At 39.0% G+C, this 23,804-nt stretch overlaps 1 protein-coding gene across 3 annotated transcripts in view; it reads left to right on the top strand.

Moving 5' to 3' along the window:
* The window catches only part of RALGAPB (Ral GTPase activating protein non-catalytic subunit beta), a 108,545-nt gene that overhangs the window by 61,704 nt on the left and 23,037 nt on the right, over positions 1-23,804 (top strand). For 2 of the 3 annotated variants that reach the window (XM_008017666.3, XM_008017658.3), the window contains exons 15-22: positions 588-717; positions 2,925-3,058; positions 7,634-7,816; positions 8,902-9,053; positions 14,432-14,619; positions 16,864-16,970; positions 18,775-18,927; positions 21,574-21,783. In XM_008017666.3, the coding sequence (XP_008015857.3) occupies positions 588-717; positions 2,925-3,058; positions 7,634-7,816; positions 8,902-9,053; positions 14,432-14,619; positions 16,864-16,970; positions 18,775-18,927; positions 21,574-21,783 (1,257 nt within the window). The remainder of the gene's footprint in view (positions 1-587; positions 718-2,924; positions 3,059-7,633; positions 7,817-8,901; positions 9,054-14,431; positions 14,620-16,863; positions 16,971-18,774; positions 18,928-21,573; positions 21,784-23,804) is intronic. The other variant, XM_008017676.3, reaches the window with a different exon arrangement.

The following is a 23,804-nucleotide window of genomic DNA, read 5'->3' as shown; positions in this document are numbered from 1 at the left end:
TTGAGGAAATTACATTCGTATCTCAGTAGATGGTTAATAATAATTTACTGATCTTAGTATAATGAACTATGTTCATATGGGGGAAAAATGAGGGAAGTCTAACAGATAGGTTTATTAGCCCCTATACATATGGGAGTTAATAGTAACCCTGGTATTTTATTGTTTGTGTTTTCTGATATAACTATATTTGAAAGTTGCTGTTTGTTTATTCATGCTTTTTAAGCTTATATTTCTGTTCTGAAGTTTTGCTTGGGAGGCACTAGGGTATTTTTTTTAAGGACCTGGAATCTAGTGAAGTCTAGTAAAGATGAAAAAGCTGGGCCAGCCCTTTGTAAATAGTGGCAAAGAAGACCCCAGTATGGGCACCTGTAGTAGTCAAACCCTTCATACCCTCCAGTAGATGTATCTATGTAAAAAAATACCACAGTGGTTTTAATCCCTTGTCAGTTTCTATCTATTACTATCAGTTTGTACTATTCAGTTGGCACATTCTGCTTTATCAGCATGGTTTTTAATGATTGACCTTTATTTATACTCGTAAACTGTGATGTAACCCTCAAACACTTGATTCATTTTCATTTGACTAGGGTGGTGGAGAAAATAACCTGAAGAGTCATAGTCGCACCAATAGTGGTATTAGTTCAACAAGTGGTGGAAGCACGGAGCCCACGACTCCCGATAGTGAGAGACCTGCTCAAGCTCTCTTAAGAGATTATGGTTAGTCATGTTTCTTTTGAAATTCAAAGTTTAACAGAATGATTTTAATGCTTACATTTATAAAACAAAAACATTAAAAATTTTAATGTTCATGTTTTTTATGTACCTTAGTTTAGTAGAGAGGATGTCAGTCTTAAGAAGCTAAGAAAAAGAAAACAAATCTTTTTAATTTAACTGTATAGCTTTTGGGTAGTATATTAGATTTGGGGTAGTATATTAGATTTTATAATTGATGGTAATGGGTGATCAGGAAACATTTCTGAATTCTCTACTATGTGTGGTGGTAGAGAACCAAATAAGATGTGGGCTCTGCCTCAGAGCTCACAGTGTAGTGGCAGAGATGTCCAATAAGGCAGTTATTGCAGTGTGGCAAGGAGGGTGATGGGGGATGTATTAGATAGCAGCCCAGAGGAAAGCGTGTCTTCATGTTAAAACCTGTGTACCCCCTACTATAGCTCACGAGATTCATTAGCCCTGAAACATTTTTATTTTTTGTCCTGCCAACTAAAACATTTGCCAGCCAAGCATCCTATACAAGGTTGTCCCCTACCTTGGGCAGTTGTTTTATGGGTTCTGTGAGTTTGTGGGTACCTTTATGTTTTTCTGCACAAGTACTAACGGTGTATTGAATCTGTGAGCACTTATCCAACTAGATTGGAGTTATATCTAGATTCTTAGATGGGAGTTTAATTTTTTAATCATCTGGAGAGTTCATGAGCCATGTTCATGAGGTTCATGAGGCATGTCATGAGCCATGTTCGTGAGTTCATGAATTCATGAGGCATGTTTCTATGGTTTAAGTTTGCAATAAGTATCCTTGAACATGTCAGATATATAAAGCCATTATGTGGATATTTGACACATTTAAATATTATATTTGTGAAGAAGTTATTTAAATTATCTTATTCACTGTGTATGTAGATTTGGGCATTCTATAGGTTGAAAATTATTTTTCATGCTTTCTAAAACATGTTTAAGCTAAATAAATTTTTCAATACTAGCTGGGCGCAGTGGCTTACGCCTGTGATCCCAGCACTTTGGGAGGCCAAGGTGGGCGGATCACCTGAGGTCAGGGATTCGAGACCAGCCTGTGAAACCCTGTCTCTACTAAAAATACAAAAATTAGCTGGGGATGGTGGCAGGCAACTGTAATCCCAGTTACTCGGGAGGTCAGGGCAGGAGGCTCGCTTGAACCCGGGAGGCAGAGGTTGCCGTGAGCCAAGATTGCGCCACTGTATTCCAGCCTGGGCAACAGAGCAAGACTCCATCTCAAAACAAAACAAAACAAAAACAAAGAAAAAGAGAAATTTTTCATTACTGCATGTGTTCTAATATAAATGTTTTAAGTGATTATTGTTTGTTTTAGCATTTTGAACTGGTGTTAGTGAGCTCTGCTTGTAATGTCGTAAACTATTTTTTACTAAGAAATCCTGATTTGTGTTAGTGTCGCATGAGTGTCTCTCTTTAATGATCATTCCTTTTTCTGTTGTCACTGCCCTCTTTCTGATAGGATCGACAGGTATAATGTCCCTAAAGCTTTCTTTATAAATTCAGTTTAATTTGTCCTTATTTAATTTTTCCTAATTTCCTACTAGCTAACTAGTGATTGCTTTTAAATATAGATTGGAGCCCAAATAAAAATACGGTGGCTTGGTTATTTAATTTTTTTAGAAGTATTAAAGTAATCCTGGAGAATTAAATGTTAAAGTGTGTTTGAAAAGGCATTGCATGTGAGTTTTGATGGCTTAAACCCTGTAAGTAATTTCAACAGATGCTTGCTTTAGAGTACTTCCCAGCATCTGAGGAGGCTGTAAAATTAGAATTCTTTCCTCTATAAAGTTTGAAGGAAATGATTGATAGCCTTTTCATCACTCTTTTTGAAAATGTACCTCTCTATGAGTTGATAATTTAGAAACTTTAAGATTTACGTTGTTATAAAAATGACAGTGAAACTGCCAAATCCCACAGTTGTGTGAAAGTGCATGAACCAGGAGCTAGAAGCTGCTCTGGTCTAGCACATATGCCTGTGCACTGTGTAGTTGGGCTTGGCACTCAATCCAGTGGGGTGGGGAACGTAGCACTGTGTGGGTGCCCGTCGTTCTCACTGTGGCTGCTGTGGTCTGTGCCTAGTGGATGCTGTGCTTCTCGTTACTAATGCTTAGTTGTTTTCCCTCCCTGTGGGATGTGGCATTGGGGTTATATCCTAGCTCTTAATACAGATTCAGCTGCTGGGCTCCTGATTCGCAGCATTCATCTCGTCACCCAAAGACTCAACTCCCAGTGGCGCCAAGACATGAGCATATCACTGGCAGCTTTAGAGCTCCTCTCTGGCCTTGCAAAGGTGAGGAAGACAGTCCTTTTGTTTTAACCCAACAGCCTTGGGCCGTGGTTCTTTTTTCTGTATCTCTTGACCCCTTGTGTGGGTATTTTAGTGTTGATCATACTCAAACATAGTTTATATCCAAAGTGTGCAAAGTTAAGCCTCCAAGTGATATTCTATGAAATGAACTTTACTTTTTAAAATAGATTCAAAGAGTATGAATGAGATTTTTACTGTTAAATTATAGGAAACATTTTAATACTTGTCATTTATTTATTTGCATATGATAATAAAATACATATTGATTTTGTAAAAAATGGTTATCCTAATGTATACCATTTGGGATTACCTGTGGCTCTGCCATCCTCCATTATCAGAGATAAGTGAAAATTGGCTACATTTTTTTTTTTTTTTTTTTTTTTTTTTTTGAGACAGAGTCTTACTCTGTCGCCCAGGCTGTAGTGCAATGGTGCAAACTCGGCTCACTGCAGCCTCTGCTTCCAAGCAATTCCCCTGCCTCAGCCTCCTGACTAGCTGGGATTACAGGCATACGCCATCACAGCTAGCTAATTTTTGTACTTTTAGTAGAAATGGAGTTTCACCATGTTGGTCAGACTGATCTCGAACTTCTGACCTCAAGTGATCCACCCGCCTTGGCCTCCCAAAGTAATAGGATTACAGGTGTGAGCCACTGCACCCAGCCTTAGCTACACTTTTCAGATTTCTTTCATAGCCATTATTTCAGTTTTGTGGAAACTTAGAACTTGGTGGTCATTTGTGCTTCTCTAAGTGTATTCTTTCTTTTGAGATGAAATTTGTATAATATAAAATTAGCCATTTAAAAACAATTCAGTGACTTGACACATTCACAGTGTTGAGCAACTTCTACTTATAGGTCTAAAATGTTTTTATCATCCCTAAAGGAAACCCCATACCCATGAAGCAGTTTTGCTTCAGTCTACCCACCCCACTCCTCTGACAGCCACCAGTCTGCATTTCGTCTCAATGGATCCACCTATTCTGGACATTTCATATAAATGGAATCATACAATGTGTGACCTTTTCTGTCTGGTTTCTTTCACTAAGCATAATGTTTTCAAGTTTCATTTATGTTGTAGAATGTGTCACAACTGTATTCCCTTTTATGAGTGGATAATATTTCATTGTGTGTATATACCCCAGTTTATCTGTTTATCAGTTGATGGACATTTGGGTTGTTTTAATCTTTAGGCTGTTGTCAGGTAGTGCTGCTGTGAACATGTATGTACATGTATTTGTTTGAATACCAGTTTTCAATTCTTTTCGAATGTACACCTAGGAGCAGAATTACTGGGTCATATGGTAACCCTATGTTTAACTTTTTGAGGAACTGCCAAACTGTTTTTCATAGTGACTGAATCATTTTACATTCCCAACGTATGAGAGTTTCACTTTCTTTGCATTTTCTCTAACGTCTAAGTGTTTTCTTATCAGTAAGATGAGCAGGATTATCTTACATATAATATATAATTGAGGAAATATAGAAAATATTTTGTGAACAAAAAGCTGATGAACAGGTGCTACTGTCTGGGATGATACGGTTCAAATCCTCATTTTTTAGTTGTGGGAATAGGTGTCAGAGGCTGTGACTTACCTAAGCCATATGAAACAAAATAAGCGATAAAACCTAAGGTGTTCTTACCACCACTTAGAGTTTACCTCAAAGATCCTCCAGAATGGACATCATAATTTTGCGAGAAGCACTTACTGGTACAGAAAATAAAAAACAGCCATTTGTGAGACACACAGGACCGCACTGCTGTCTTTGAGAGCAAGGTACTGTTTCCTGTGACCTTTAGTACACTCAGTAGTAAGGAATAATTAGTCCTAGACGGAGCACTGCTCTGGACCTGCCTAACAATTCATAAAGGGCTAACACTTCCTGATTGCATGATTTACTGTAAGGCTACAGTAAATCAAAACAGACTGGTATTGGCATAGGGGTGGACAAATTGATTGGTGGAAGAAAATAGTATATCCATACATAAGTGGTCATCTGATTTTTGGTGCAAAGGTAATTCAAAAGAGAAAGGATAGTCTTTTCAACCAGAGGTACTATAAAACAATTGGATATTCATATACTAAAAACAAAAAATTTTGATTCATACCTTGCACTATGTACAAAAATTAACTCAGACTGGCTGAGCACGGTGGTTCATGCCTATAATCCCAGCACTTTGGGAGGCTGAGGCAAGATGAGATCAGTCTGGGCAACATAGTGAGACTTTGTCTCTATTACATAAATATGTGTAAACTAAACTACAAAACTTTCAGAAGAAAACAGGAGAAAATCTTTGTGACCTTGGGATAGATTTCTTAGATGTTACGCTGTAGAAGAACAAACTGATATGTTGGACTTCAAAATTTAAAACTGCTGTTCTTTAGTAAACACTGTTAAAAGAATGAGATGACAAATCAGAGGCTGGGAGGAAATGTTTACAAAGCATATATTTGATGAAAGATTTGTATTCAGATTACATAAAGAACTCTCAGAACTCAATAATAGCCTTTCCTTTTGGTGGTGCACAGCAGCAATATGGCGGTGAAAATTTCTAAGAAGAGGAAGTTTGATAGCATCTTAAGAAATAAACTGAGCGAGTTCTTCACTCAGAAGCTTGCAGAAGGTGACTACTCTGGGGTTAAGGTCCAAGTTGTAACAACCAGGATAGAAATCACTACCTTAGCCTCCAGGATGCAGAATGTTCTTCGTGAAAAGAACCACCGGATCTGTGAATTGGCCGAGGTAGTTCAGAAGAGGTTTGGCTTCCTTGAGGGCAGGTAAAGCTTTATGCTGAAAAGGTGGCCTAAAAGAATTCTCTATGCCGTTGCCCAGACAGAGTCTGTGCTGTAAACCACTATTAGGGTTTGCTGTGAGGAGAGCCTTCTGTAGTGTGCTATGGTTCATTATGGAGAGTGGGGCAAGGGCTACGAGTTCATGGTGTCAGGGAAACTCTAAGGACAGAGAACTGAATCCATGAACTTTGTGTGTCATCTGATGATCCACAGCAGGGACCCTGTTAACTGCTACTTTGATACCACCATCCACCATGTGCTAATAAGACAGGGTTTGCTTGGCGTCAGAGTGAAGCTCATACGTTCTGTGCCCAAGTGGTAAGATTGGCCTTAAGAATCCACTGCCTGACCACATGAGCACTGTGGACCCTAAAAATGAGATACTATTCACCATGCCCATCTCAGGACAGATTAGGAAGCCATGCTCTACCCAGCCCCAACTGCGTAATAGGGTCTCCTTGGCAGCTGGATCTGGAGTCTGGATGTTGCCTTGTAAAGACTTTTAATCAAATCTTTTAAGAAGACAAAACACAACAACAAAAGCCCTTAATAATACAACAAACAACCCAATTAAAAATTGGGCAAAAGATTTGAATAGATGTTTTATCAGAGACGATATACAGATGACAAATAAGCATATGAAAAAATACTCAATATCATTAATTATTAGGGAATTGCAGTTAAAACCATGATGAGATACCACTGCAAATCTCTTAGAATGGCTGAAGTATAAAAGACTGGCCATACCAAATGTTGGTGAGGATGTGGAGGAACTGTTGATGGGAATTTTAAATGGAACCACCATTTTGGAAAACAGCTTGGCTGTTCCTTAAAAAGGTAAGCATACACCTACATATGACCCAATAATTCCACTCCTAGGAGATAAGAGAACATATATTGATACAAATACCTTGTACATGAATGTTTATAGCAGCTGTAATTATAATATCCAGAAGCTGGAAATAACCCAATGTCCGTTCATAGGTAACTAGATAAATTGTGGTATATCCATGTAATGGACTACTATTCAGCAATATAAATGAATGAACAATTGATACACCCAAAAGTGTAGCTAAATCTGAAAATAATCATGCTGAGTGAAAGAAACCAGACCAAAAAAAGGTACATATTGTATGACTTTTAAATGATTTTATTTCTTTAAACTCTAGACAATGCAAGCTAATCTATAGTGATAGCAGATCAGCAGTTGCTTAGGGGGAGGGGCAAAGAGGAGTAGGAGGAAGGATTACAAAGGTGCATGAAGAGATTTGGAGGTGATAAATGTATCCACTGTCGATTGTGGTGATAGTTCACAGGTGCATACTTACGTCAGAATTGACCAATTGTATACTTGAAATATTGGGCAATTTACTGTATGACAGTTATGCCTCTGAGCAGCTGCACAGAACTTTCTGCAGAACCTAGAGCATCACTGTGAGGTTGGGTTAGGGGTTTAAAAATGTGCCCATGTTCTTTCAGTCTCTGGCAATGATGGACAGGTGTACCCAATGGGTTTGGGTTTTAGGGCATGAAAAACTATGCTAAAATGAAATACTGTTTCAGCACTTGAAAAATGCCACTATTTTTGGGGGAGTATTACAATACATCTGAAATAATCTGTTCCTATATATACATAATATAAAAAAGCAAGGCTTCCTGTAGTGTATCACATTGTCAAATAGGTCAAGCTTCAGTGCAAATGCTTTGAAATTGGTACAGTAATTCCTGGCTGATTGTTTTTGTTCTCCAAATGAATATGCTTAGGTAAAGGTGATGGTTGACTCAGGAGACCGGAAGCGAGCCATCAGTTCTGTGTGCAGCTACATTGTGTATCAGTGTAGTCGGCCAGCTCCTTTTCACTCTAGGGATCTGCACTCCATGATAGTGGCAGCTTTTCAGTGTCTCTGTGTCTGGCTGACAGAGCACCCTGATATGCTTGATGAAAAGGTGAGTTTATTTTATTTTAAACCTTTAAGTAAAAACAAAATGTGTGCTAGCAAAATGCCTTTTGAAAGAGAATATCTAAATTTAAATACAGTATTATACACTTTATAAACTGAAAATACTTGTTAGATTACAGTGAAACACTTGTCCTTTTGGGTACAACTTGAAAACTGTTCATTTTGCTTACATTTGGTTGCAAATTAAGTCATAGAGAAATTCTTTAGAAAAATGGGACCTTGACTAATTTATCTGAACTATCAAGACTGTTGTTTCTTGAAAGGATGGTAGCCTGGAGATAGCTAGTAGGCACTTTGGTCACCCTTCACCAAACAAAGAAGGGCAGATGATTGCCAGGCTGCAAACCTAGAGCACAGCTCGTCTTAAAGGTTGCTTCTATGGAAATATGTTACTCCATACTCATTTCTTCACTCTCAAGTGGACGCAGATAACTAGTCCACGTTCCCTACCATTGTTCCACGTAATGTCTTCCTTATAGGGAAGCAGGTGTTATAAGGAATTTATAGTGCAAATAAAAGGAGAGATCATTCGATATTTATGGAAACCTTTATGTAGTTTAAGGAATAATATTGTTGATTAAATCTTAGTCATTTTCATTATGGCTTCTGAAGTTATAATAACAGAAATTACCTAAAAATGTCAATGACAAGATTTCCTTTGGATATTAATAATATGTCTTAAACCATCCCCCTCACTTTGATAGCTAAGTCCAGAGATGCTGTCTGTCTCTCTGTGGTTACACTATCCCGGGCTTAACTGAATTATTATTTAATCTCTTTGGTTTGTGCTTTTGTGATTTGCAGTCTTTGGTAATTTAACAAGAAAGTTGAATTGAATTTATTTATCTAACACTCTAAACACCAAAATTTAGTTCTTTAAAGAGAAATTGGGGGGTGGGGGTGTAAAGTTTATTGTATTACTATGAAGTTAATATATACTCATTAAAGAAATTAGCAAGAATCTGGAGCCCTTCTACCAAAACACAACCACTGCTAGCATGTGGATGGATTTCCTTGTCTTCTCATGAGAAAGATGTGTTACAAAAATTGATCTGCCTTTCCTGCTTTTAGGACTGCCTTAAGGAAGTACTGGAGATTGTGGAACTGGGTATCTCAGGAAGTAAGTCCAGGAACAGCGAGCAAGAGGTCAAGTACAAAGGAGATAAGGAGCCAAACCCTGCATCTATGAGGGTAAAGGATGCTGCTGAAGCCACCCTAACATGGTATGGAAGTGACCGTGCAGGGATTGTGCCTAGGAACTAGATGGGGTTAGCAGTGATCCATGTTGTTTCCTTTCCTTCCCGATTGTTCAGCATTGCGTTATGCAGCCCCTTTAGGATACTTTTTCTCCAGAAATAAAATGGAAAGAAAATCTATATATATATTTTTACCTGTTTTTTAGACCAAAAGAAACTAGGAACTTGGGATTGAGAGTTTGAGTTCTTCTTTTTCTATACCATTTGATGTTAATTCAAGTCATACCGTGTTAGAGCTAGACTTACTGTACCCCCTCACTTTGATGCTAAGTCCAGAGATGGTGTCTGTCTCTCTGTAGTTACACTATTAGATCTGCTTTACAGCTCGGTGGTCTGTATTCTCTGCTATACCATTTATATTACATAGTATAGGTTCATTCAACCAAGACTTATGAACTCTCCTAAGAACTGAGAATAGGATCATAAAGATAAATCTGATTTAGTCACCATTATGTCTACCATCTTGTCTGGTAGGGAAGATAAAATATGAACACAAATAGCTATAATATTAGGTGGAAAATAAGTCCTCCAAGAGAAGAGGTATAAATAAAATGCTAGGGAGTTGGAAGGAAGAAATGAATACTTCCAGATAAGGGGAAGTCAGAGTAACATTCTTAGGGAAAATGACATTGGACCTGACTCTGAGAGGATGGGTCAAGTTTGAGCCGCAAGCCAGAGTACAGGGTGGGTAAGAAGGCACCAAGACTGCTGTTTTGAGCATTTTGGTGTAGTAAAGGAGTAAAAACAGGGAGTTTGGTATCTTGAAAAAGAGTAGCAGAGAAAGTTGAGAGAGTTTATGTTTGGCTTGTAAGTGAGCATAGTGGAAAGAGGGAAGGAAGGCAGCTTAGCCACATTTGTGGACTGAATGGAACAGTTAGTAAAGATTAGGTGGAACCATAGTACACAGGGAAAGATGAGGCTCATGAAAGGACATGTGCAGATGAAGGCTCAGAAAATGTAAAAGCAGAAAGGAGGAGTGGCAAGTCAGTCTGGGCTGGGGCATCTTGGTCTTAGTAAAGCAGGCAAAACCGCTTAAAAATTTGTGTGTAAGTCAGCCCTTACCAAGATCCCAGCATCTTCTACGAGTTTAGTGGCCCGTTGCTTACTTGGGACATGCACAATGAAGTTGGATTTGTTTCTGTTCCTGTGGGCTTAAGTCATTCAGTGAAGTTTTAGAAGAGTGCTTCCTGTCATTTAGTCCTGCTCACTATGCAAATACTGGACTTTCGGTGACTTTATGGAGGTTTGGCAAATAGCTAGAAAATAATATAAAAAAAATGTGAATACAGCTACTGAAACATGCGCTTATGCTGATGATGAATACTAGAAGTAATACAAGTTCAGAAAGAAGACCATATGTGGGCCAGGGGAGCCTTAAAAGTGTCATAGGCCCGGGCACCGTGGCTCATGCCTGTAATCCCTGCACTTTGGGAGGCCGAGGAGGGCGGATCACAAGGTCAAGAGATCGAGACCATCCTGGCCAACATGGTGAAACCCCGCCTCTACTAAAAATACAAAAATTAGCTGGGCGTGGTAGTAGTCCCAGCTATTCAGGAGGCTGAGGCAGGAGAATCGCTTGAACCCAGGACACGGAGGTTGCAGTGAGCCAAGATCACACCACTGTACTTCATCCTGATGACAGAGTGAGCTTGCATCTCAGGAAAAAAAAAAAAAAAAAAAGGTGTCATGGAACTAAAACTTGATGTATGTCTTGAAGAGTAAGAAGGATATGGAGAGAAAGGAGGGGACATTTCTCATTATGCAAAAATAAGCTTGCTCTGTCCTAGCCTGGATGGGGTGTTCTATGAGTGCATGACTGGCAGTGAGGATTGCATATGTGCTCAGGGTGAGTAGAGTCTTGGGATGCTTCTTCTCAACCTCACCAGTAAGCTAGATGGCTTACCTGTTTCTCTTCAGCTGTCTTGTCTCTGCTAGCAACTCGACAAATGGTATCTCCAGTTTTCAGTCTTAACTGTCGTCATGAAACGTGTCCCTAACCAGATTTCTCTCACAATTGCTGCTTTGTGTTAGTATCATTGCTGTTTGCCAGTTATGCAAACACAGAACTTTGGCTGTTTGTCTGATTTGTCTTTCTGTCATACCCCATGTAAAGCCAGTGACTGAGTTAAACAGATTTTATTTTTGTAAAGTAGTTCCTCCATCCTCTCCAACCTGGATAGCATCCTGGTCCAGGCCCTCCTCACCTCCAGTTGCCCTATTTTTGATCTCTTAGCCCTTCTTGTTCATCTTTTATTCTATTGCAAAACTCATCATCCTTAAGCACAATTTTGATTCTACTGCTTGAATGATTGAAAACCTTGAGTAGATCTGTTTCCTTCCTTGTTGTCTAAACTCCTCAATTTAGTTTCCAAGGGCACCATCTGATCTTTTCCACCACTGCTTTGCAGCTTGTCTCTTCTGCCGTTGTCAGGCCTGACAGAGCACTGTGGCTATGAACTGGCTGTGCTTATACCTGTTTATGCTCTTCCCCTGGGTTTCAGGACCTCTTTTTTCTTCCTTTGGCTACATCTTCCACTGTTCAGTGCTTATAGCAAATCTAGCTACCTCCATGGGGCCTTTGGTTATTCCGCTTCTAAAGATGACTCTTTTCTGCACTTCTGTGCTCATTCTCTCTGACCCTAATGCACAGCATGGAATTTTATACTGTCATGATTGTACCTGGTTATGTGTGATGCGTGCTAGTGTTGTCTCCCCAGTCTTGGTAGAGAGCACGTTGGCCTCTTTGCCAACACAATGCTGAACACATAGTAGAAAATTATGGAGTACAGATTAGCTGGTTAGGTTTTTTTTCCCCTCTGTGTACACTTAATACAAATTCAGGATTAGGGCTCTTGTAAGTCATTTCAACAGTCCCTTTGCCTGTCACCTTTAAGACATGTGTACCAAGTTATTTAGCCTCTAATTTGGAGATTTTCTAACCCCCAAGCTTGCCTATTTCATTTTGTTAAAAACTTGATACTTTACATCGAGCTAAAATCTCTCCCACTTCTATGCATTGGTTCTGATTCATACTTTTGATCATTAAATCCTTTTTGTCCAGGCAGTAGCAGTATCCAAAAGCAGTCCTCATGTTCTCTCTGGTTCGCTTCTGCCATTACTTTCAGTTTTTTTGTTTGTTTGTTTGTTTGTTTTTAAATATTACAAAGATTCAAGTACCTTTATCATCCTGGTTATTCTCAACTGGCATAGGTTTGACTATGCGCCTCTTACAGGTGGTTTACAGAGTATAATACTCTATTATTATTTTTTTTTTTTTTTTGAGACAGAGTCTCGCCCTGTCATGCAGGCTGGAGTGCAATGTCATGATGTTGGCTTACTGCAACTGCTGCCTCCCAGAGTCAAGCAATTCTCCTGCCTCAGCTTCCCAAGTACCTGGGACTACAGGGGCGTGCCACCACACCCTGCTGATTTTTATATTTTTAGTAGAGATGGGATTTCACCATGTTGGCCAAGCTGGTCTCGAACTCCTGACCTCAGGTGATCCACCCGCCTCGGCGTCCCAAAGTGCTGGGATTATAGGTGTGAGCCACTTGCACCCAGCAGAGTACAATATTCTAGATATGTTTTAATGATCTTTAAACTCTGTATAATATTACGTTTTCATTAAAATGTACTCAGACTGCATTGCATTTTTGAGAACTTGGTGATTTGCATTAAGTCAACTAAAATCCTTGAGTTTTTTTTTCACACGTTTACCTTTCATCTGTTTTTCTCATCCTGTACTTGTTTGGGAGTGTTTGAAAGTAATGCACAGAACTTTACATTTAAACCTGAAATTTCTTCATCTAAGATTTACCTCATTATTTTTAGTCTTTAAGATTCTTTTGGATCTCAACTGTTTCTATGGTATATTATCTCTGCAGCTCAGCTTTTGGTCAACTGCACATTTAATGAGCATACCCTGTGTGTTCTAAATACATTGATAAAAATATTGAAAAAATATTGAACAGATAGACTCCCAAAGCACATTGTCAGAACATTTCCTTCAAGTCCACAGGGATTTTTAAATCTATCTACAAGTTCATGGGAGTAATAATGGTATATGGGAATAATAGTGGTACCTGTGAGAATAGGATTGTTAGGATATTATGTGAATTGTTGTGATATGATATTATATCACATAATATTATAACAATTCCATCAGATAGGTACCATTATTATTCCCATTTTGAAATGAAGGAACTGTAGCACAGAAACAAAGTATCTTGAAACAAAGATTTTATCTTGTGGTTCTAATATCATCCACCCCTTCATATGCATCTCATTTGGAAAACCAGTATTCCACAACACATTTGTCATCTCAAATCTCAGCTTGAATGGCCTATCCTCTTTCACTCTAAGGTGTGAACCCAAAGATCTCTAACAATGGAAAGGAACATTGCTCAACAGATTATTTTTCTTCCATTTCCTCTCCTCCTAAAAGGAACACTGCTGCAGAACTTCAGGGACCAGGAGAACTTGGCATTAGTTCAGGCCTCTAATGGTTTTCAGAAAATAGAAACACCAGGAGATCAATAATGAGAAAATATGGCTTTTAAACACCAGGAGATCAATAATGAGAAAATATGGCTTTGGTTTTCTAAAATGGGATAGAGATGGTTGTCGCAAAGCATATGGAGTCAGGCGCGGTGGCTCACGCCTGTAATCCCTGCACTTTGGGAGGCTGAGGTGGACGGATCACGAGGTCAGGAGATCGAGACCATCTTAGCTAACACGGTGAAACCCCGTCTGTACTAAAAATACAAAAAATTAGCCGGGCGTAGTGGCGGGCGCCTGTAGTCCCAGCTACTCGGGAGGCTGAGGCAGGAGAATAGCATGAACCCAGGGCGGAGCTTGCAGTGAGCCAAGATCGCACCACTGCACTCCAGCTTGGGTGACAGAGCGAGACTGCCTCAAAAAAGAGAAAAAAAAAAAAAAAAAAAAAAAAAAAAAAAGCATGTGGAATATGAGCTTGCTGTATTCCATGCAAGATTCTAAGATGTCAAATCAAATAGGTTGCCTGTAAGGGAGTAGGTCACTGAGATCAAATTATACCAGCTTAACCGCATTTTCTCTTCTGGATATGGACCAGACTGGAAAGGCAGATTAAATGTCTCTGAAATAGACATACAAATATGCATCTGGGGTAAAGGGCTTTTTAATCTTGGAGGGGAGAATCTGGACAGTATGCCATGGCATTCACTACAAGGAGTAAATCTGACCTGTCAAGAAGCATGGCTGTGGTCCATTAAAATTCAGAAGAGTGAAAGGGGATACATTGATGCACAAGGTAAACTGAAGATTTTGCTTTGGGAATTAACTGTTATCTTTTCCATTCTCCGTAGCATTATGCAGTTGCTCGGCGCATTTCCTTCACCTAGTGGTCCTGCCTCTCCTTGTAGTCTTGTGAATGAGACCACTTTGATTAAATACTCCAGGCTGCCAACCATAAACAAGCATAGTTTCCGGTACTTTGTCTTGGATAACAGTGTCATCCTGGCAATGCTGGAACAACCTCTTGGAAATGAGCAGAGTAAGTTTTAGTACTTTGAGCCTTCTCTACTGCTTAATCAGTGTTACCAGTACCATGAAACTGTTTCCAGGTTCTGGGAAGGACAGCCTACAGATTCAAAGTAGGTCAGAAGGACTTCTAGCTGTGGGACGATAGCACTTGAAAAATAGGAGGCCAAAAAATAGAATATACATATTAGATAGAGTCTTTTAAAGGCTCTTGATGTGCATCTGAACTAGCTCTGTAGTTTTATAGGTGATGTTTTAGTGGGATCCATTGTGTTGTTTATCTTTGTCACTTTTTCTTCCCCTTTAAACTTTGGATCCTGCCCCTCTGCTCCCCTCCCTCTCACTCCTCATGTTCTATATCAATTGTTGGTGCCACCTACATAGGCTAGAAATTTGAGGAGTTATCTTTACCTGCTCCTTCCTGTTACTCACTTATGTAATTAGTTTCTAAGTTTCCATCTTCCCAGGGACCCTTGGATCTTTCCTTTCCTCTGTATTTTCCCGATACATCCAAGTGCAGGTCCTTAATATTTCTCACCTAGATTATTACAGTTGTTTCCTACCTACTGTGATTCCTCCAACCCCCAAACCCCTTGCCAGTTCTAACATGTGTTTTCCCTACCTCCATCCTACTTGCTGCCACCATGGTATTCATCCTCAACTACAAATGACCATGCAGTGCCCTACTGAAAACCCTGCAGTGATTTTCCATCAACACAACATGCACTGTTTTCCTCCTTTCCCTCCCCCTCAGTTATAAGCCATCTCATAATATGTGATAAAAACTGTGACCCAAACTATCCACAAGTACATTTTTTTTTTTTTCTGATGGTAATTGGCATCAGCCAGTATGTAAAAGAAGCATGTTCTCAGACCGTTGTTGCTGGGAAGGGGAAGGAGAGTGAAGGTTACAGAATATGTGGGTATAAAGTGACCCATGGAATCACTTGGTACACAATTCCCTTAGTTATGAGTGAAAAACTCAAGGCTTACAGAGGGTATATGACTTGCCCAGGGTTACTTGGGACTAGAGCCCAGATTTTCTAAACCCTGTATTGTCCCTTTCTGTTATTGTTGTTGTGCAGTGATAGGACTTGCTCAGTGATTAAAGATTTGCCTTCTTGCCTTTGTAAAGGTGAAGAGTCCTGTGCTAATTTTGTTGATTATATGAGTAGGAGCTCATAAATCCATAAAGTGAAAGTGAGACATTTCCCTGTAGTTTGAGATGAAAAGAATACCATCATAACCTTCTGTTGTGTTGTGGTGAGATGCCGTGACATTAATATCAAATAGAATGGTGCGTTTTATTACTGCCTAACTTCAGAAGTGCTACTCCCAAGTCTTTTCTACAGGCATTTCATCCTTTTCTACCCTAGACCTGGAGCTTGCTTGAGTTTCTTTCCTAACCTGTGCCTATTCATGATTCCTCCAGCCCTGTACTCCCAAGCCATCTGCTGAGGAGTCTGCAAAATCCCAGTGTCCCCTTCAGGCTTCCTGGCCTTTTTCCAGCTTTTTAAAGACTCTCCTACTTTCATTCCAAATAATTTCATTGCATAGGAAGTTTACCAAAAATATAAGCAGTTGGAATTGTATAGATTTACAAGGACATTTTAGTAGTTTATTGTAATAATAAGAAATTGTAGAGAAATTTGAAGACGTTTGACTCCCACACCTGAGACGGAAGAATAAAAAGAAGGATCTGGGTCACTCAGGAAGTCCATTCTGAGTGTTTTTTAACCCCCACCATGCCCCTGAACTTCTGCTGAGATGGAACAGTGTCTGCCTATGGTGGGCAGTGGTACACAAAGGCATGGGCAAATATAACACTAACACTGCAAACATCCAGTCTATCTTTCTGCACTTAAAGTGTTCCCAACATTGGGAGGTTAAGAGTATTTACTGGAACAGTGTTTCCCACAAATGTGTACATGTACCACTGGAGGTATGTGAGATGATCTTAGTTGATATATTAGTGAACGTAATTTTATGTTTTTTTAAGCATATGCTTTAAAATTATATAATTAGCATGCCAAAATTCATGATTTTCCATTTAGAGATGCACAATAGTGGTTGATATAAAGTAATAGTACTTAGAGTACATGGGTATGGCAGAAACCACAGAGGTGGTACACAAAAGATCAAAGCTTAGGAAACACTGTTGGGCCTTTGATTGTGAGAAGCTCTGCAGTTGATAACAAGTTTATTTTAAATGGTTGTTGTCTGAAATTAAAACTTTTATATACATATTTTATTCTAGATGATTTTTTCCCCTCTGTCACTGTGCTGGTCCGGGGGATGTCTGGAAGACTTGCTTGGGCACAACAGCTTTGTCTTTTACCCAGAGGAGCAAAAGCAAATCAGAAGGTATCATCAGAAGTTACAGGGAAGTGTGTGTGTGTTTTGTAATTTAAAGGTTAGATAACATTCCAACAGAAAACACAGATCAAATAAATATTTTTGATCCCTAGCCAGATTCTCAGTCAGTGGGTTCATATCAGAATCATCTAGGAACCTAGAATTCCAGATTTACTCAATTACTCTTTAAAGACATCTTCAAGGCAGGTATCTTTTCAAAAAGCTTTGCAGGTCATTCTGGCATCTACTTAGGAGTAATTACTGTTGTGGACAATGGCCCCAGTTTTTTTCCATGTAATTTTACATATAATAAAAGTCAGGTATATACCATATGTGAAAAAAATTTGGCGGGACTTCTGATGTGTCCAGCAACAGGACTTAGTTTCACATTGTTTTATATGATTTGTTCTTATATAGTAATCGGTAATATAGTGTATACTTTTTTTTTTTCCCCAAAGAGTCAGGGTCTTGTTTGTTGTCCAGGCTGGAGTGCAGTGGTGTAATCATGGCTCACTGCAGCCTAAACTCCTGGGCTCCAGTGATCCTCTTGCCTCAACCTCCTGAGTAGCTGAGACTATAGGCACATGCCGTTGCACCCAGCGCATTTTTAAAATTTTTTGTAGAGACAAGGTCTTTGTTGCCCAGGCTGATCCCAAACTCCTGTCTTCAAGTGATCTTTCCACCTCAGCTTCCCAAAGTGTTAGGATTACAGATGTGAGCTGTCACACCCAGCCTAATTTAAAAAATATATATATATACACACACACACACAGACACACACATATATGCTGTGTATAATTTAATGAAATCTTTTGGGGTGCAGTTTATTTTATTACATTTGTAATTATGTGAATAATACTTGAAAAGTTGGAAAATTCAGATAACGAAGAAATTTTAAATCACCTTTACTCACTACCCAGAGGAATATAACCACTGCTAATATTTTACTGGATTTCATTCCCATTTTTTTCTTTTCATAAGCAATAACACTTGAATAGAATTTGAGTAATTTTGTGTTCTGCTCTTTTCACTTATAACATTGTAAGCTTTTACTTCTGCTTCTAAAAATTTTAAATATGATTTAATATTTCACCAGCATTTAAGAGACACCACAAAATTGGAGCATGTGCCTAAAATCATTTAATATCTTAGATGTCTCTGTTAGATGAGATGTGTTTTTCACCCACTAAGGAACACTTGTCTATTTTTTCTTGGGGGTACAGATCACATTCTGTCAACAACTCTGTAATTTAATAAGTTAGCATTGAAGACTGAAGAGGAAGGGGACCAGGAAAGGAGCTAAAATTTGTTTAGGGTTCACTGTGTATATATTAAAGCATGGATTTGGAGCTATGAAGACCTAGATTTGGTACCCATACTCTCAAGCCATATTAAGGTTCTTGTTAAAATCACTTTCTAGAGATGCCCAGTGAAGCCAAACTTGTCTTTAATTATATGGAATGATGTGAGAGCCCCTGGGGAAGAAAGTTTGAGTCTTAAAGCTCCAAACTGCTTTACCCACTGGATTACCGCTGAAAGTGGGAGATTCGGGCTTGCAGCAGTAGAAGTCCACAGCCCATTTGTCAGTCATGAGATCTGTAAGAAGTCGGTGAATATTTTTAGAAAAATAGAGTACATAGGGGCACAGGCTACTTCCCTTTACTGTTATCTGTAGCGTTTGCAGGTTCTGGGTGAGTTTTTGTGACATGTAATCCTAGGGAAACACAGCCATCTAAGAGACCAGGGAAATCCATGTCATTACAGATGGATGTTGGACCCTATATAATAAACAAAATGATACTTGTTTTAACAGCTTTTTGTGCCTGAACCTCGCCCAGTTCCTAAAAATGATGTTGGATTTAAATATTCTGTGAAACATCGGCCATTTCCTGAAGAGGTGGACAAGATTCCTTTTGTGAAAGCAGATCTCAGCATTCCAGATTTGCATGAAATAGTCACTGAAGAAGTAAGTACATTATTTTTAGGTGTCGTCAAGGGGACGAATAGAAACATTCTTACAACTTCCATGGTCAAGCCAATGCTTTTAGTGTTGTTGGAGATGATTTATAAGATGACATGGGTCTCCATCATCCAGGAGGTTGCCATGTTTAAGACGAATATAGATTGTGGCTGATCGAAAGGAACTGCACATCTCTTGGAGCTGTCACTGGGCTGCCTGGCTGTTCATGGTAGGTTTCAGTAGTGTAGTGACATGATCAGACTCTGTTAGTAGAGTTATTTGGAGAAGGAAGACCAATTCAGAGACTATTACGACAATCCAAGTCCTCATAAGAAAGGGAGGACTATTTCACTGATATGGAAGTTTAATATATAAAATGTATTGTGGAGGCAGATCCAAGCAGTCTTGAATTGATGAGGGAAGGAAAAGAACCAAAGAATTTTAGATTTTGAGCTTGATTGACAAATATCAGTGCCATTTACAGAAATATAGACATTAGGAAGAGGATAGGTTTGAGAAGATGGGGAAAATGTATTTGGCTTTAGATTAATTTAGAGAGTTAATTAAGATAACTGGCTCTTAGGTGAAGGGAGAAGAATTTTAAGAAGTCGGGGACAGAAGTATATCAAGACATGAGAGAACAGAAGAGCAGGAATGGAGGAAGAGCTACACTAGCCAGTGCTGGAGAGACCAGGGAGAAGAAAGAATAGAAAAAGTTCCCTGGATTTTGGCATGAAATTTAGGTGACCTTTGAGAACAGGTGTGTACAGTAGGAGGGAGAGTTCAAAGGGCTGGGGAGTGAATGTATTGAGGGAGACGCAGTGAATAGAAATCACACTGTTAACAGTAAAGGGAAGGGTACAGAATGGGTAATATTATATAAGGAAATGGCCTCATTAAGGAAAGAAAAGACTAGGTTTTTTTTGTTGTTTTTTGTTTTTTTTTGTTTGAGATGGAGTTTTGCTCTTGTTGCCCAGACTGGAGTGCAGTTGCGCATTCTCAGCTCACTGTAATCTCTGCCTCCCGGGTTCAAGTGATTGTCTTGCCTCAGCCTCCTGAGTAGCTGTGATTATAGGTGCACGCCACCACACCCAGCCAATTTTTGTATTTTTAGTAGAGACGGGGTTTCACCATTTGGCCAAGCCGGTCTCGAGCTCCTGACCTCAGGTGATCCACCTGCCTTTGCCTCCCAAAATGCTGGGAATTACAGGCGTGAGCCATTGCACCCGGCCAGAAAAGGCTAATTTTAAAATATTTTTTTACATTCAAGGATGTGAGGATTATGAACATGCTTATAGATTGAAGGAAGAAACCAGGAGAGAGGGGTCTGGCTAACACTGTAAGATGGGCAGTGGGACTTACAAGTAATAGATGCAGTAGGGTCAAGAGTATAGTCTAGAAAAGAGATACTTCTAAGACAGAAGGAGAGAGTAGGTGAAGGTTCAGAGACATTTAGAGAGGAAAGGAGGGAAATTGAAGAAGTTTATGAAAATTTCAATCCTGGTTCTTGGCAGTGTAATAGGGGATCCAAGGCAGTTCTTAAAAATTGCCAGGCGGTCCAGCTGAGGTTAAGTAGCATTATCTACAGTGAAGTTATTTAACTCACTCTGCTGACTTTCTTCAAAAGTCCTTGGGATCTGGAAGCATAAGAATTTGACTGGTGTGGAGATTGACAGGTGTGGAAATTTGGAAGGAGAAGGTTCAACACAGCCGTTTAATGTGCTTAAGGACAAGGTATTTAGCTGTTAGATGTGGGGGCTTCAGCTTAGTTGGGAAGCAGATAAAGCCAGAAGGATGCTAATGAAGTGGGAAAGCAGGGGGAGGGGTTGAGTGCCCCACAGCAAAAGTAGAGCACGAGCTCAGGAAGTGAAGGGATAGGAGCTGCACAAGGGGCTTATGATTGGAGAGGGAATTTCAGACTTAACAGCCCTGGAAAGCAGGGCACATCTCAGGTTCAAGTTTGTTTTCATGGATGGCCAAAGTTGTGAAGGTTGAGGAGCTTGTAGAATCCTGAGCCAGGTTGTTAGAAGGATTGTCACTCACCAGGGGATGGAATTTTTAAACAAGGATTGATCAGAAGAAAAGGTGGGAGGAGTTTCTAAGAGTACAGTCATGTCATCCATATGGATGAGGAATTCCAAACACAGGGAGCACGTCAGGGTGAAGATGGACAGTGATCTGGAAGCGAGGGGTGAGAGTGACAACTCTACCCCCTTTCTTGCCTATTTGAAGGGAACCAGAGACTGAACGTTTTCATTTACAGTGAGAACATGAAGAAGCAATTGTTGAAGGTATAGGGAAGTTTTTTTGGTGTTTGTTTTAACCTTGAACCATGTTTGTTTAATGGCATACTCTGTATTGAACTGAATCAGTGTTGATCACTGAAAATTATCTTCATTTTCTTTGTTGCTTATAGCTTTATTTTCATTTTAAAATTAAGATTAACTTAGCCAGGTACAGTGGGACTCATGCCTGTAATCCCAGCACTTTGGGAACCTAAGCCAGGAGGATCACTTGAGTCCAGGAGTTCAAGACCAGCTTGGTCAACATAGACCTCAGTCTCAAAAAAAAAAAAAAAAAAAAAAAAAAATTAAGATTGGCCTTATTAGTTTCATAACATTTTCAAAAAATGAAATATTTGGTTTATTTCAGTTAGAAGAGAGACATGAAAAATTAAGGAGTGGCATGGCCCAGCAGATTGCTTATGAAATACACCTTGAGCAACAGAGTGAGGAGGAATTGCAGAAGAAAAGCTTTCCTGACCCAGTTACGGATTGCAAGCCCCCGCCTCCTGCCCAGGAATTCCAAACAGCCCGCCTTTTCCTCTCACACTTTGGATTTTTGTCCTTAGAAGCATTGAAGGTAATTTTCATGAACTTTTATGAATAAATATATTCACAAGTTAACATTCAGCTGACAATAGCTAAAATATTTTTATGAGGATATAAGCAAATTAAAAAAAAAAAAAAAAAACCAGGTTAAAATTTTACCTTGCATACAAATAAATGAAATTTTGTGCTGCTGTAGGTTATAGTTTGTGCTCCAGGACAGGTCACCCCATGAATGCATTCAGAGTTCTGAGTCTGAGGGTCTGGTTTGATAATACACCTAACTCTGAATTTTCCTAGATAATGCAGTACCCATGTTAATGAAATCTATAGATAATTAGAAAAAGAATGTTAAAAATCTTCCCCTACTAAGCATTATTACTAAAAATATAAGCTACAATTAGCTTTGCTCTTTCATGCCACTTTTAGAAGAGAATGAAGTTAATACTGTAGTATTTGTAAGTCAAGCACTTCTTATATTGTCCAGTTTGTAAGATCAAACTGTCTGGCTTTATGTCCTGGAATCACTGCTTGCCAGCTATGTGGTCTTTGGTGAGTTTCTCATCTTGTCTTAGTTCCTCATCATCTATAAAGTGAGGGTGATAAAAGTATCCATCTCATTGATCATGTGAAGATTAAATGTGTTCACTCGTGGAAGATACTTGGTATAGTACTTAGCACAAAGTAAGCCAGCCTATAAGGTAAATATTGCCATTCTTCTTAATTCCATTAGCCTTAAAACAATTTTACAGCCAGGTGCGGTGACTCATGCCTATAGTCCCAGCACTTTGGGAGCCCAAGGCAGGAGGATCATATGAGGCCAGGAGTTCGAGACCAGCCTGGACAACATAGTGAGACCCCCATCTCTCCAAAAAAATGTTTTTAAAGATTAGCTGGGTGTGATGGCACGCCTATAATACTAGCTTCTCAGGAGTCTGAGGCAAAAGGATTGCTTGAGCCTGAGAGTTCGAGGTTACAGTGAATTATGGTCACTCCACTATACTCCAGCCTTGTTGATAGAGTGAGACCCTGTCTCTTGGAAAAAAAAAATTTACAAGACAAATGATGCTATTCCTGTTTTATAGATGTGGACATAGAGGCTCAAAAATGTGAAATAACTTGTCTGGAGGTGGACTTGGAATTTATTCTAAGTCCTGTTTGTTTTGAAAAGTACAACTGAAGATTGCCAAGCAAGAAGTTGCTTATTGCATAAGTTGTCCCCTGCCCTTACTCCCTGGGAACTACCTGGTTGTAGGCCATTTAGCTTTGTAGGAAAGTAATGGGGACATTGCTATTTGATTTTGTATTTCAGCATATAGAGGGAAAGTGTTTTTTGCATTTTTTTTTTGGTAGAAAATTGAGTTTGATGCAGCAGTATGAACATAAAAACTTAAAATGCAAAATAGAAGAGCAGAGAGAGGAAAATTATAAGAAATATAGTGGTAAATATGGAAGGGAAGGAAAAAAGATGCAACTTACAAATCATTAGTGATATTCCTAGTGGAGAAAATTGAACAGAGTAGAAGCAGTAAATAAAAATATACTAGAAGAAAATTAATGCTTCCTATGTACTTCAGGGACACAAGAAAGGCCGTAATAGTCTTGTCTCTGAGATTATAGTTTTCCACTTCTGTTATCTGTTCTAGCTGAAACTTTTAAGCTTTTAAGAAAATAATTCTCATGCTTTCTCATCTGTATGAGAACATAGGAAAAATAAAGTTACCTGGTTTATTTTATGAACCTTAGAATATTTCTAATAACTAAAACTTGACAACTCATACATACAAAACTACAAACCAGTTTTACTTATGAATATATTTACAAAAGTATTAAAGGGAATGCTTAGCAGACTTAGTTCTGAATTAATAGCATGTTGAGTAAATGGTCTTCCATGATCAAGTAAGGTTTATCCCAGCAACTTAGCAATTAATTATCAGGAAATATTAATAAAGCTATTAAGAAAATAATTTGGTCCCATTAGCAGTTCAGTCAGTGAAACAGTAAGTCAGTATTTACTGGAATCATATTCTGAATTTTTTTTTTTTTTTTTTTTGA

The sequence above is a fragment of the Chlorocebus sabaeus genome, chromosome 2 (genome assembly GCF_047675955.1).
Source record: "Chlorocebus sabaeus isolate Y175 chromosome 2, mChlSab1.0.hap1, whole genome shotgun sequence".
NCBI classification, from domain to species: Eukaryota; Metazoa; Chordata; class Mammalia; order Primates; family Cercopithecidae; genus Chlorocebus; species Chlorocebus sabaeus.
This window is presented reverse-complemented; position numbering and strand designations above follow the sequence as displayed.